The 13,388-nt window shown below is 38.6% G+C and overlaps 1 protein-coding gene across 1 annotated transcript in view; it reads left to right on the forward strand.

The window, feature by feature from the left end:
* The window catches only part of PTPRD (protein tyrosine phosphatase receptor type D), a 455,736-nt gene that overhangs the window by 316,050 nt on the left and 126,298 nt on the right, over positions 1 to 13,388 (forward strand). The window contains exons 21-23 of the mRNA XM_054178769.1: positions 131 to 221; positions 10,382 to 10,591; positions 12,878 to 13,038. Coding sequence (XP_054034744.1) covers positions 131 to 221; positions 10,382 to 10,591; positions 12,878 to 13,038 — 462 coding nt within the window. The remainder of the gene's footprint in view (positions 1 to 130; positions 222 to 10,381; positions 10,592 to 12,877; positions 13,039 to 13,388) is intronic.

Genomic DNA, 13,388 nt, shown 5'->3' on the forward strand with positions numbered 1-13,388 from the left:
AGCTTGCAGTAGCATAATAATGTGCTCTCAACATACTGCTGTTCTTTTTATTTCCTCCAAACAGACACCTACTCCAACAATTTATCTCTTCCTTTTCCTTCAAACTCACCTTTGTCCATTGCATTTACAGAGGTTATTATATAGTTATTGTCCCTTTGAAGAGGTCTCGTGGGAAGTTTATCAAACCATGGGAGAGTCCAGATGAAATGGAACTAGATGAGGTACTGTATGTTTTTGTTTTCCCCTTGTCCTTCATTAAAGAAACAATCTTATTAGTGGTATGTGATTAACTTACTAGTTTTAGAAGTCCAGGTTTTGTCAGGATGTTTTATATTTCTATTTGAATTAGCCTCTAGGGACTGAAATGAAAGTTCAAATTACTTAAATTAGTAGGCAATGAAGACATTAAGTTGCAATAAAGCACATAAAGTGTCTGATCTTTCTTGGCATTAATATTTTATTCTTTTATTATTGTAAAGCATAATGCAAAAGTGCAGGAGGTGAAATGAGTTCTCAGCAAAGGCTTAATCACCAATGGTATGAACTCTAATAAAGGTCTGGTTCATTAGTGATGTGTTTACTAAGTCTGTAACAAATACTAAATTGCAATTTGCACTGCAATTTAGCATTTGACCTCCTTGTGGTATTTTTACCTGATTCTCACATACTGTGAATCTCCTGGTTAGAAAAGTTTTACAATAGTCTCCATTGTTGTCATCATTGAACACTATAAATCACATTAACCCAAAGAGTAAGAGTACTTTCATTTTAGGAATAAGCCTAGTAATGCTAGAAAGCAATTAATTATTTTACTGATGTAATAATGATTGCATGAAAAATAGTCTCAGCATTCAGTCCTGCCTTATTACTGAAGGGCATTATAACTCATGTGAACTTGTCTTTCTTTTTTCAATATGTAAATTTGGCATAATGCTAATATTTAGCATTGTGAAGCACTTTTGAGAGCCACACATGAATGCTCTATACAAAAGACAGGTGGTGGTATTATTTTTATTGTTCTATCTGGCTAGGATTTTAGATCTCATGCAGATGCTGTGGTAATTTGTACCTGTAATAAACCTGCAATACAAAGACCATAGCTGAAATTTAGTTTCTTTACTCCTAATTTAATGATCTCTTGACCGAATCATATTTATTTTTCCATTTTCTTTTGGTGGATGCAAGAGTTTTATTTCAGAGCACTTCGCCATGTGCTTCCCCATAATACAATCACTGAGAAATAATTATCATCTGTAAGCAATCAACAGGCTTTTTTTTCTCTCCTCCCATCAAAACAATGAGTACCAATTTTAATGTTTGCACCTAAATGTAAGGAAAATAAAGGCCTTCAGCAAACTAATGCTGTACAAAGCTTTCAAAATATAAGCAGAGATATTAAGGTCTTTTTTCTGCCTTCTGATCAGAAAAGGCAAAGACTCATAGTTTTGGTTAGAAAAGCTCTTGAAGATCATTGAGTCCAACTGCTATATAACACTACCAAGTCTGGTGCTAAATCATGTTTCCTAGTACAAATTCTGTGTGCCTTTTAAATATCTCCAGGGAAGGGATTCAACCACCACCCTGGGGCACTATTGCAGTGCCTGAGAACCCTGTCAATGAATAAATTTCTTCTAATACCAAATGTAAACCTCCCCTGGCACAGTTTCAGGCCATTTCCTCTCATCCTATCAACTGGTACTAGGGAGAAGAAACTGACACCCACCACAGTACTTCACAGAATCACAGAAACATTCAGATTGGAAAAGACCCTCAGGGTCATCAAGTTCAACCAATAACCCTACTCTAGAAGGTTCACCCTGAACCATATTCCCACACACCTCATCACAGAATTGTAGAATCATGGAGTCAACCAGGTTGGAAAAGACCTCAGAGATCGTCAAGTCCCACCTATTTCCTAACACCTCATAACTAACCAAACCATTTCTTCAAGTGCCACATCCAGTCCTTTCTTGAACACCTCCAGGGACAGTGACTCTACCACCTCCTTAGACAGCCCATTCCAATGGCCAAATGCTCTTTCTGTGAAGAACTTTCTCCTCACCTTGAGCCTAAACTTCCCCTGGCTCAGCTTGAGACGGTGTCCTCTTATTCTCGTGCTGGTTGCCTGGGAGAAGAGACCAGCCCCCACCTGTCTACAACCTCCCTTCAGGTAGTTGTAGAGAGCAATAAGGTCTCCCCTGAGCCTCCTCTTCTCCAGGCTAAGCAACCCCAGCTCCCTCAGTCTCCCCTCATTGGGCTGGTGCTCTCACCAGCCTCGTTGCCCTTCTCTGGACACATTCAAATGTCTCAATATCCTTCTTAAATTGAGGGGCCCAGAACTGGACACAGGACTCAAGGTGTGGCCTAACCAGTGCAGTGTACAGTGCCACTCCCTGCTCCTGCTGGCCACACTATTTCTGATGCAGGCCAGGATGCCACTGGCCTTCTTGGCCACCTGGGCACACTACTGGCTCATGTTCAGCCAGCTGTCAATCATCACGCCCAGGTCCCTTTCTGCCTGGCTGCTCTCCAGCCACCCTGACCCCAGCCTGTATCACTGCATGGGATTGTTGTGACCAAAGTGCAGCACCTGGCACTTGGATTTATTGAAAGCCATCATGTTGCACTCTGCCCATCTGTCCAGCTTGTCAAGGTCCCTCTGCAAAGCCCTTCGACCCTTTAACTGATCAACACCTGCTCCTAACATGGTGTCATCTGCAAATTTACTAATGGTGGACTCAATCCTCGCATGCAGATCATTAATGAAGATATTGAACAGGATTGGGCCCAGCACTGATCCCTGGGGGTCACCACTGGTGACTGGCCGCCAGCTGGATGTGGCACCATTCACCACCACTCTCTGGGACTGACCCTCCAGCCAGTTCCTAACCCAGTACAGAGTGCTGCTGTCCAAGCCAGGGGCTCACAGCTTGTCCAGGAGTTTTCTTTGGGGGACGGTGTCAAAGGCCTTGCTGAAGTCCAGGTAGACTACATCCACAGCCTGCCCCACATCCACCAGGCAGTCAACCTGATCATAGAAGGAGATCAGGTTGGAGAGGCAGGACCTGCCCTTCCTAAATCCATGCTGGCTGAGCCTGATCCCTTGGCCATCCTGCAAGTGCTGTGTGATTGCACTCAAGATGACCTGTTCCATAATCTTGCCTGGCACTGAGGTCAGCCTGACAGGCCTGTAGTTTCCAGGTTCCTCCTTCCAGCTCTTCTTGTGGATGGGCATCATGTTGGCCAGCTTCCAGTCATCTGGGATCCCTCCAGTGAGCCATGAGTGGTGGTACATGAAGGACAGTACCCTAGGATGGATCCCATCTGGTCCCATGGACTTGGGAGGATCCAAGTGGCTCAACAAGTCTCTTAACTTCTTCCTCCTGGATTATAGGGAGATTGTACTGCTCCCTGACCCCATCTGTCAGTTCAGGATGACAGTTATCCTGAAGCTCTCCTGTCTTATTGTTGAAAATGGAGGCAAAGAAGGTATTTAGAGCCTCAGCCTTTTCCTCATCTTTAGTCACAATATTCCCCTCCAGGTCCAATAAAGAGTGGAGGTTTTTCTTGCCCCTATTTTTAGCATTAATATATATATATAAATCCTTTTTATTTTCCTTCGCAGAAGTAGCCAATTTAAGTTTTAACTGGGCCTCTCTAATTTTTCTCCTACATGATCTAACAACATCTTTAAACATATCTTGAGTTGCCTTAGCCACTGTCCAAAGGCAATATACCCTCTTTTTTCCCTTAATTCCTTCAAAAGATGCTTGCCCATCCAAGGCGGTCACCTTCCCCATTGGGGACCTTTAAACATATCCAGGGTTGGTGACTCAGCCACCTCCCTGGACAGCACATTCCAATGCTTGACCACTCTTGCTGTGAAAAAAATTTTCCTAATGTCCAGTCTACACCTACCCAGTTGCAGATTGAGGCTGTTCCCTCTTGACCAGCATGAGCCCCTCCACAAACATCCTTTCAGGTAGTTGTAGAGAGTAATGAGGTCTCCCCTCAGTCTCCTCTTTTTCAAACTAAACATCCCCAGGTCCTTCAGCTGCTTTTCATAAGATTTATTCTCCAGGCCCTTCACCAGCTTTGTTGCCCTCCTCTGTACTCACTCCAGTATCTTGACATTCTCTTTCACAAAGTTGCAGAGAGTGGCAGGACCTCATCTCAGCCTCCTTTTCTCCAGACTAAACAAATCTGGTTCCCTCAGCAGCTCCTCATCAGACCTGTTCTCCAGACCTTTCTCCAGGCCCTTCTCTAGATATGTCCCAGCACCTCAGTGTCTTTCCTGTAGTGACAGCCCCAAATCTGAACACAGTAATGAAGTTGTGGCCTCACCAGTGCTTGAGTACAAATGCAAAACCATTTCCCTATTCCTGCTAGTTACACCATTTCAGATACAGGCCAGGCTGCTGCTGTCCTCCTTGGCCACCTTCACAGACTGCTGGCTTTATTTTCAGCTGTGTGTCAATCAACCACCCTCAGGTCTTCTTCTGCTGGGCAACTTTCTAGGCACTCTTTCCCAAGCCTGTAGCATTGAATGGGGTTGTTGTGAACGGACCCAGCACTTGGCCTTGTTGAATCTCATACAGCTGGCCTCAGCTCACTCATCCAGCATGTCCTGGCCCCTCCCTTCTCCTCCCTGAAGAGTGCAGACTGCAACAGGAGAACCCTTAATTAGAAGATTAAACCAAACTGTTCAAAGGCAGTAATTATTGTATTATTCCTGACTGTTTGAAACCTTTGTTTCCTCTTGACCAGTTTCACTATGTGATCATCTCATTTGAGTCAATTCCAGCAATTATTTGCTTTGATCTGTTAACTTCTTTCCTTTAAAAGAACTATATGGTAAATGCCTTCAGCTCATGATCATAGTCCTAGATAAAATCAAATGCAGTTAAACAGAAAAAATCTGACAGCAAGATCCATACAGTAACAGAAAACTAGTTTTGTAGTACCACCCACTTTGAACATTCAAAGACTATAGTCACAATCATCAGCAGTAACAGATTAAATGATAGGTGCCAGATGATGTTGAAATTTTTGGCATTTAAATTCTACAGGTCCTGATGATTCCCATAACAAAGGGTCATTTTAATTATCCTGCAGGTTGCGGTGCATTAATCTGTATAACAGATTGATAAAGAACATTTATTAATTCAGAAATATTTCAGTCAGGATGGGTTGTTTCTAACTTCTACTATATAATTGAGACCACCTTGTGGAATTAATGATGGAAGAAATAAGATATGCATTGACTGGAAAATGAAAATTATTTCTGGTAAAGACCCGAACCATCTGATATATCCTTTAAAATTGCCACCAGTACATATAGTAAGTACTGAGTAGGGAAAAAACAAAAGCAGGCATCTACTGTATTTAATGCTAACCCACCCAGTTTCTATTACTTAAAAGAGTGTTTTACTTCCAGCTTTAGAAAATGTATTCATGTTATTTTTAGGTGCACTATTTATGAGAAATATGTGAAAGCAGTGACATCATAACTGACTTTAGGGAAAATAACAAAACTAACTAGCCACATTGCTCTTCAAGCAAATGCGTTCTGATGATCAAGTAAAGATACTTACGCATATCTTTAGTACAATTTCAGATGTCTGTATCAGAAAGTGTTTTCCAAAGTATATTCCAAATACTCTGCTTAGATTGCCAGAAGAACAGTATTTACTTAGAACATTAATATGAAGTGTAAACTCCAGTACATAACTGATCAATCCAAAAGACTTTCCACCCTTACCATAGTTACCTAATCTTCCAGATTCCTTGAATCTGAGCTTTGAGAGAAACTAAGAGAGATGTAGAGTCTTCAATGAGCAGGAAATTGAATAAATGCTGTATCTTTGGAAAGAATAGTTATTAAAGATTAAATCCTTTTTTATTAACTCAAAATTTCTTTTTAATTGAATATCATGAAATCTGGTGACTTTAAATGGATGTCATGCAAACAACCTATAAACAAAGTATTGTGGTTTGCAGTAAAAGGGATTAGTTTAGATCTTTAAGCAATACAATCTAAATAAAGGCCTGCATATTAAGTCTTGCATCAGTTCAGTAATTTTATTTCAATCCTGGTATAGACTACAATAGGATATACATATGCAAGTAATAATGTTTGGCAACAAACCTGTTTATTTATATGAAACGTGAATGAAGGCCACAGATTCCGATGAGGTCTATTTAGTCATGTGCAATCAATGTCATAGACAAAATTTGTATCTACACCCACACAAACCTGTTTACTTGGCCTTATGTGGTAAACAACCACTATAGAAGAAATTGAATGCATTTTGCTTTACTCAGTCTAATTAACTTTTAGGATATGTAGCCACAACTCACTTCACACACTGTTATACAGTACTTCAGCACTGGTCTCTGTTAGTACAGCTTATCTTACGAATTAAAATGCAAGAAATAATTGTCAAATATTTCCCTTATGAATCTCAATCTAATTTTGATTGCAATACTCTTGCAGTATTTTGCCATTTTGTTTTGACATGTAACTTATAATTATGGCATAATCTGGAAATATTAAATAAATAATTTATTTGAGGTAGCCACACAAATAACTCCACTGGACACAGGTCCCATAAATGAAAATGGCTGTTATCTCCAGGATTGACTCAAGCTGTGCACTGCAGAACTTAGAGCTCCAGTTATTACCTGAAGCAGACTTAAGGATAATCAATGCTCATCATAGCTGTAATTACCTTTGCTTCATATAGAAACAAGCTTTTCAAAGAGTGGTTGCTACAGGAGATAAAACTGAAACAATGTGGATCAAACTTTGATTAGTCTCTACCTCATGTTCTGTCTTCAGTGACTCTGGAAGCCACCAACAGATGTGACAGTCACCTTCAATAAAGCAAATGGAAATCTTAGTAAAACAGTCCTCTACTGGCCTCAGTTTTATACCATTCAAATTTACCTAGCAGCGCATGAGACTCTTTAGGAAGAACGAAAGAGAAATATGGACTGCTAATTGTAATAAAGTTCTTAAGTAATGAATAATGATTTCTAGTGTCTAATTATCACCTGTTCTTTTTGGCTCAGGGGAGCCATTGCAGTGTACTAACTTTTGTGTTGGAGCATGTGATAGATTTAAATGCATGTAAAATCTCTGCAAAAGAGAACACACTCAGCCTGGAAAAGCAGGCGTAATATCCAAAAGCCACTGATGCTAAGGAAGTTTGGATCCAAGTGGTACAGGTTGTTTCTATATGTGTCTGTATCTTGTGTTTGAAATATGTTAAGGCCATCAGTATGAAAAGCTTCTGTCTCAGTGGTAGAGTGAATAGTAAATTGCTTTACATGCATTGGTATTGTTATTTCTGTAACTGCAAAATGCATAATCTCATGTGGGGAAAGCAAGATGATGTTAGCTAAGCTAAGGCCTAACTGAAGAAAAAACTGAAGCAAGAGGTACCTGATTAAACATGTTCCTCAAAGTGAACACATGTAGTGTAGATCTGGGTTTCATGTATTTTTTTAATTGATCTTTATCAGCTCTGGAGATTTGTCTTCTCCTGGGAAAGAAGTTTGTGCTAATCTATTAGCACTGTTGTGTGCTGAAAAGCCTAAAACAGTTGTGTGATCTTGGAAAAATTTGTGACGGCAGTCTTAGACTACAGGTCACTGAATAGTTTTTGTAAGTGAGAAATTAATGGAATTGTAAATAATCCTTTATAGTCATCATATCACCCAGAAAAAGTTCATATTGCTTGTAATCGGATCAGACTAATATTGGTTGAGTGCCAAGTGACAAAAGATACTGAATAAGCCTTTGTCTGATTTAATAAGTAACTCATCGGTGGCTCATAGCAGCTGAGCCTGAGATCGTGCATTGTTTTGTATATGTTTTATAAGTTTGAGTTTAGCATCTAATCTTTTGTAAGTGTGCTGAGGTAATCTGCATCAGAAGTATTGTATGAAACAATGAAAAGCTGCATTTTGCAAGTCAGAATAGGAGTTAAATTCTTAAATGTGGAAAGGGCATAATAGGGCTGTACATATTTTGTAGTTGTCACATTCCGGCTAAGATGCCAATGTCTGCCTGTCTCAGAACCTAGGACTCTTCAGAAACTATTTGACAAAATTAATGTTTGCCTCTCTTTTTCCATTGTCCCAATCAGGACTTGCAATGAAATGGGTTCAGAAAATTCAAACAAAGGGTTTCATTTATTAAACAGACAAATAAAATAGATTTTGAGATTTTCAGTGATAAATATAGTAACCACAAGATTGATTGATCCCAGGATTGACAAATCCTGGGTAACATCCAACACAGTAGCTCTAATAAAGAACAGAAATTAAGCAAAAGTTAAGCCATCTATTTAATGTGCAATTTTTAAAAAAGAAATTGTCCCTGTCTTGGGTAGAGGAAAAGGAGCACATCCTGTCAGTCATCCTCACATCAGTCTTTCCCTCCCAACTGCTGTTGCTACTGCTGCCATTCCTGAGTCTCTTGCTGTGGCACTTCTGTACCTCCTGCTGCTGGCCCTGGTGCTGATGCCTGCACCTGGGAGATGTCCCTCTTATGGGTTTTATACCCTATTCCCTGGCTTTCTCTGCGTTCAGGTGACTTTTAGCACAATTTGAGAGGAGAGTTGAGTAACATAGTCATGTATGATTAGCATTCATTCAGTTGGCTCATTAATATACTGAGGGATGTTAACTTTAATATTAAAAATTGCAGTTAATTAGAGAAAGGTCTTCACTCCAGCACTCTGGCATCAGCATCTCTTTTGAGGTTGGTTGTTACTGTATTTTAGACTAAATTCTAGTTTTAGCCAAAAAAGGCTGTTTTATCTTCACAAGACTCCAGCTTTGCAGATCTTCATTTAACATAAGCACCTCCTGATTGTAGATTACCTTGGTCCCAAAGCATACTAAATCTACTTTTGTTCCTTTTTCATAGTTATGTAGGCAGGTATCTCACAGCAGTCTAGCAGCAGAAAAGTTCTCTCAGGATTCAGGTGTTGTGTTACTGACTCTAATCACCAGTCTATTGTGTAGCGTTGCACAAACCATGAAGAGCACAACTTTTGTTGGTTTTGAACAAATAAAAATGGCAATGAATTTCAGGGTTTTAATGAAAGATATGTTTACAAATCACTCCTACAAACTCCTCTGTATTGCCTTTACTATTTATGAAGTACACTGGAAAGCATCCCAAGATGTTCATGAAATTAATATCAACAGAGTTCTTCATAGTCCTCATATTTGAGAGATTATTTTTTAAAATTATATCCCTATATATACATTCACAGGTACTTAGTGCTATTTCACAGTTACCAGAAAAGGTTAAAAAGAGTTAATATACATTTATTTTCCAGCACTGTTTTTTTTTTCTAATTTTGTGGGTTTTAAATAATTGCATCATACAACTCACCAAGTTTTTTTGTGTCCAACAAAGGATAAGAAAGTTCCTTGCATAATCTCAAGGCTAGTGTGAGGTTTAGAGCACAAGTATTTTGAGGTGCAGCTGAGGGAACTGGGGTTGTTTAGTCTAGAGAAAAGGAGACTGAGGGGGAGATCTTCACACTCACTACAACTACCTGAAGTTGTAGCTGGGTGGGTGTCAACCTCACAGGTAACAATTGACAGGAAGAGAGGAGGAGGCATCAAGATGCACCCTGAATGGGGTTGTGAAATGTTGAAACAGGCTGCACGGGGAAGTGGTTGAGTTAAAAGATGTATAGGTGTGCTAAGGGGTGTGTCTTAGTGGTGGACCTTGGTAGTGCTTGGATTCTAGTTGGACTTGATGTTCTTAAAAGTCTTTTCCAACGTTTTCCAACACATGTAATTCCATGATTCTATTCTATGACTGAGATATATGTAGATATATACATAGAGATACACACACACACACACACACACACATATATATACACATATATGTGTAATATGTGTGTGTGTGTGTATATTTCCTCTGAGAAGATGTATTAATTTATTAGCTTTCCCTCCCTCCCCCCACCCCCAAAAGACAGTATCAGACACTGAAAATTGTTTTATGTTTGTAGTCTGGGCAGTGCAACTGCTACCTAGTGTTTAATCTTAGTAAGAAAGACAATACATTAGAAGGTTTTGCAGGAAATTAGTGATACTGAGATGTCCCATGAAAACTGTGCAAATTTTATTTTTCTAATTCCTGGTCATACATATAATATTCTCATTACATTGTCAATAAGTTCCATTAAAATTGCTGACAGCTCTCTCCTCCTCTTCCTTTCCCTTTTCTTCTCCCTTCCCTGTCCCTCTCTCTGACCCTGTCCCTCCCCCTCTCTTCTCTTCCTCCATCTCCTTCTTTCCCTGTTCCCCACCTCTTCCTTCCACCCACACCTTCCACATCATTCTGTAGCTGCTTAAGGAGATAGCTAGGAAACGAAGAAGCATTCGTCTTGGGAGGGAAGTTGAATTAAAGCCATATATTGCAGCTCACTTTGAAGTTCTTCCTACGGAGTTCACATTGGGTGATAAGAAGCATTATGGTGGCTTTGAGAATAAGCAACTGCAGAGTGGGCAAGAATATGTCTTCTTTGTTTTGGCTGTAATGGAGCACTCAGAATCTGTAAGTTAATGTTTTTCAATCTCAAAATTACCTTTCCACACTCATGAAAACATTTTTCTGCCTATTCCACTTCCCAAAAGAAAGTTTTTTGCAATCTGTGTTAAAGCATCTCTAAAAGTGAGTATTACCTTGCTCAATTCCTGTTAATTCATTAAACTTTTATATTTTGCATGCATTTTTATGAGTTAATTCTATGTATAGCTGAAACCTGAATTCTATGTATATCTGTTTCATTATCTGTGTTGTGATCCTTCGCAAATTACGTGCTCTTCTGAGACTTGAACTCTACAGGACCATCTTTCTCAATAGATTTAAAAACGAGTTATCCTTGTGCTTTGGAAAACATCCAATCAATCTGAGATGTACAGCACTAGTCTCATGGTTACAGCCATTACAGCAATTGTTATCAGTGAATTGTTAGAAAGTTCGAAAATAATTCAGTAATAAGGAAAACTAATGAGGTGATCTAAATCATGAGCTTTCATTCCTTTTTATGTAATTAATCCTGTAGTCATGTCCCTTTATGCTTGTGTTAATCTACTGTATGCAATATAGTAAAAGAACTAGAAAGACAGAAACAGAACTGTTAAAGAAAGTTGCAGTTACACATTAACATTTTAACATAGTCTGTAATATGGTATCTTTCTAATTGCTACCTAAACCTGACAGGTACATTTGCTGGCTCAACCACTTGAAACTATTATACCAATAATCTGAATTCTAGTCAAATGCTTTTTGTGTGTAACCTTACCATTGCTTTCTTGATGTCAACATCATTTGCCTACTTATACAAAATAATGAATGACTTTTTGAATGCATAGCTTAATTACAGTTAAAGTGCCTCCTGGAAGCTCTAACAAATCAAAAATTCCCTTTTCACTTTATGACAGTGGCTATGTAGACAGAGAATTCTCAAGGTGCTGTGTCAGAGAGGTTAAAACTGGAGGAAGCAGACAACTTTTGGCTATAGAGTAGATGGCCAAAAATCTGTGTCAGAAATTACCTTTACTGAAATTGATCTTCTCAATACAAAGTATTCCTTGTCAACTTAGCCATTGGTCATTTCTTATAACCCTGAATTTTCTACCTAGCAGGGAGAAATCAGAATGAAAAATCAGAAATAAGTAGGATTGTAAATTTACAGCTGAAAAGGCCGGTATGGCACAATGTGCCCAGGAGCTGACTGTGGAAGATTTCAAAAGACATTACTAAACATACAATATGGACACTATCTGGTTTGGCAAACATCTGAAACATCACTATGATTAAGTGGTCAGAGAGTGGTAAGACTGAGCTTTAACTCCCAATGCTCCAGTGTATCTGCTGTCAGTATAGCTGGTTTTCAGAATTTAGTGCAAATACAGTAAATTAAAATAAATCTCTTCTCCTGGTTATCTTATTCTTTCTTAGCTGGGATTCCTGAACTACTATTGAACCAAGTTTGTAAGTCTTTTTCAAGACCTGTAATAAAAATCCTAGTTCAGTGATAATAAAGCACTCCAGGAAACCCAACAAACAAGTACAATCTGTTCTCCACTTCTCACTTCAATATACATCAAAGATTTAAGAGGCTTTTTCCTCAGCCTCTCCTGTCTGATTGTAAGTTTGCACTCAGCTATGGATCAGACCTCTCAGGTCAAACCAGAATAAAATAGCCACTATTTCCTTCTCACAGATTTGCTTCTGTTGGTTCATAATTCTAATTGCATCCTTAAGAAAGACTGAGTATTTGCCTTTCCTTCATATTCTACAATGGATTCCCCTTTTTTTTCAGTCTTAAATTCGTCTCCTTCTTCTGTAAGAACAATGGCATTTTTTAACCGATCAAAATACACCCTACTATTGCCATAGAATCCTTATCTAGGAACCTCCTATATTCAGTCCCCAGTAGTCTCATTCTTTCAAAAGTATCCCTTCATGTCTTGCCAGTAAGAATATCATTAAGCCAGTATGAAGCTTTAACAAAAACCAAAAATGAGTAACTGATGGGCTATATTCCGCAGTTTCTGTAATTTTCTCCTTCTCTGCTTAAGTTGCAAAGTGTTCCATGAAGGGCTGTGTTACTTCATTTGAAGATATATGGAGCACAAAATAAAGATAGTAATAACAACACAATGTTCAATTTGCAAGTTTGTGTACTGCCTAACTGGAAGAAAAATGGTACTTTCACATTGCAGTGTTCTTTGCATCACTCTCACTATGGATCTGTTTTAGGGTAGTTAGGGTAGTTAATATTTTAAATGCATTCCTATGTCATTAATAATATTTTTTTTTTTTTTTGCATAGACCATGTATGCAACCAGCCCTTATTCTGATCCTGTTGTGTCAATGGATCTTGATCCCCAACCAATTACAGATGAGGAAGAAGGCTTGATCTGGGTTGTTGGTCCAGTTCTTGCTGTAGTGTTTATCATCTGCATTGTAATTGCTATACTTCTTTATAAAAGGTAAGTTTAACTTTTTACCAATTTTCTGGTATATTTCCCATTTTATAGTAGTGTTCCCCACTATGTTCTTTTTTGTACTACAATAGTAGCTGTCATTGCTTCAGGATACTTCTGTAATTATTTGTGGTTTCCAGAACACCATAGAAATATTAGTAGATTGACTGAAAATTTCCAACCATTACAGGTACATGGACACATTTTTCTACTGATAACAGTCTATTAGAATTTCTGCATTTAAATATTTTTCCATTTGCATATTTTTGTGAAGTATGTGCTTGCATATAAATATGTATGGAATTTGCACATTTGACTTTTTAAAATGATTTTTTTTTAAATTGTAAAAGAAATAC

The sequence above is a fragment of the Dryobates pubescens genome, chromosome Z (genome assembly GCF_014839835.1).
Source record: "Dryobates pubescens isolate bDryPub1 chromosome Z, bDryPub1.pri, whole genome shotgun sequence".
In the NCBI taxonomy this organism is placed as follows: Eukaryota; Metazoa; Chordata; class Aves; order Piciformes; family Picidae; genus Dryobates; species Dryobates pubescens.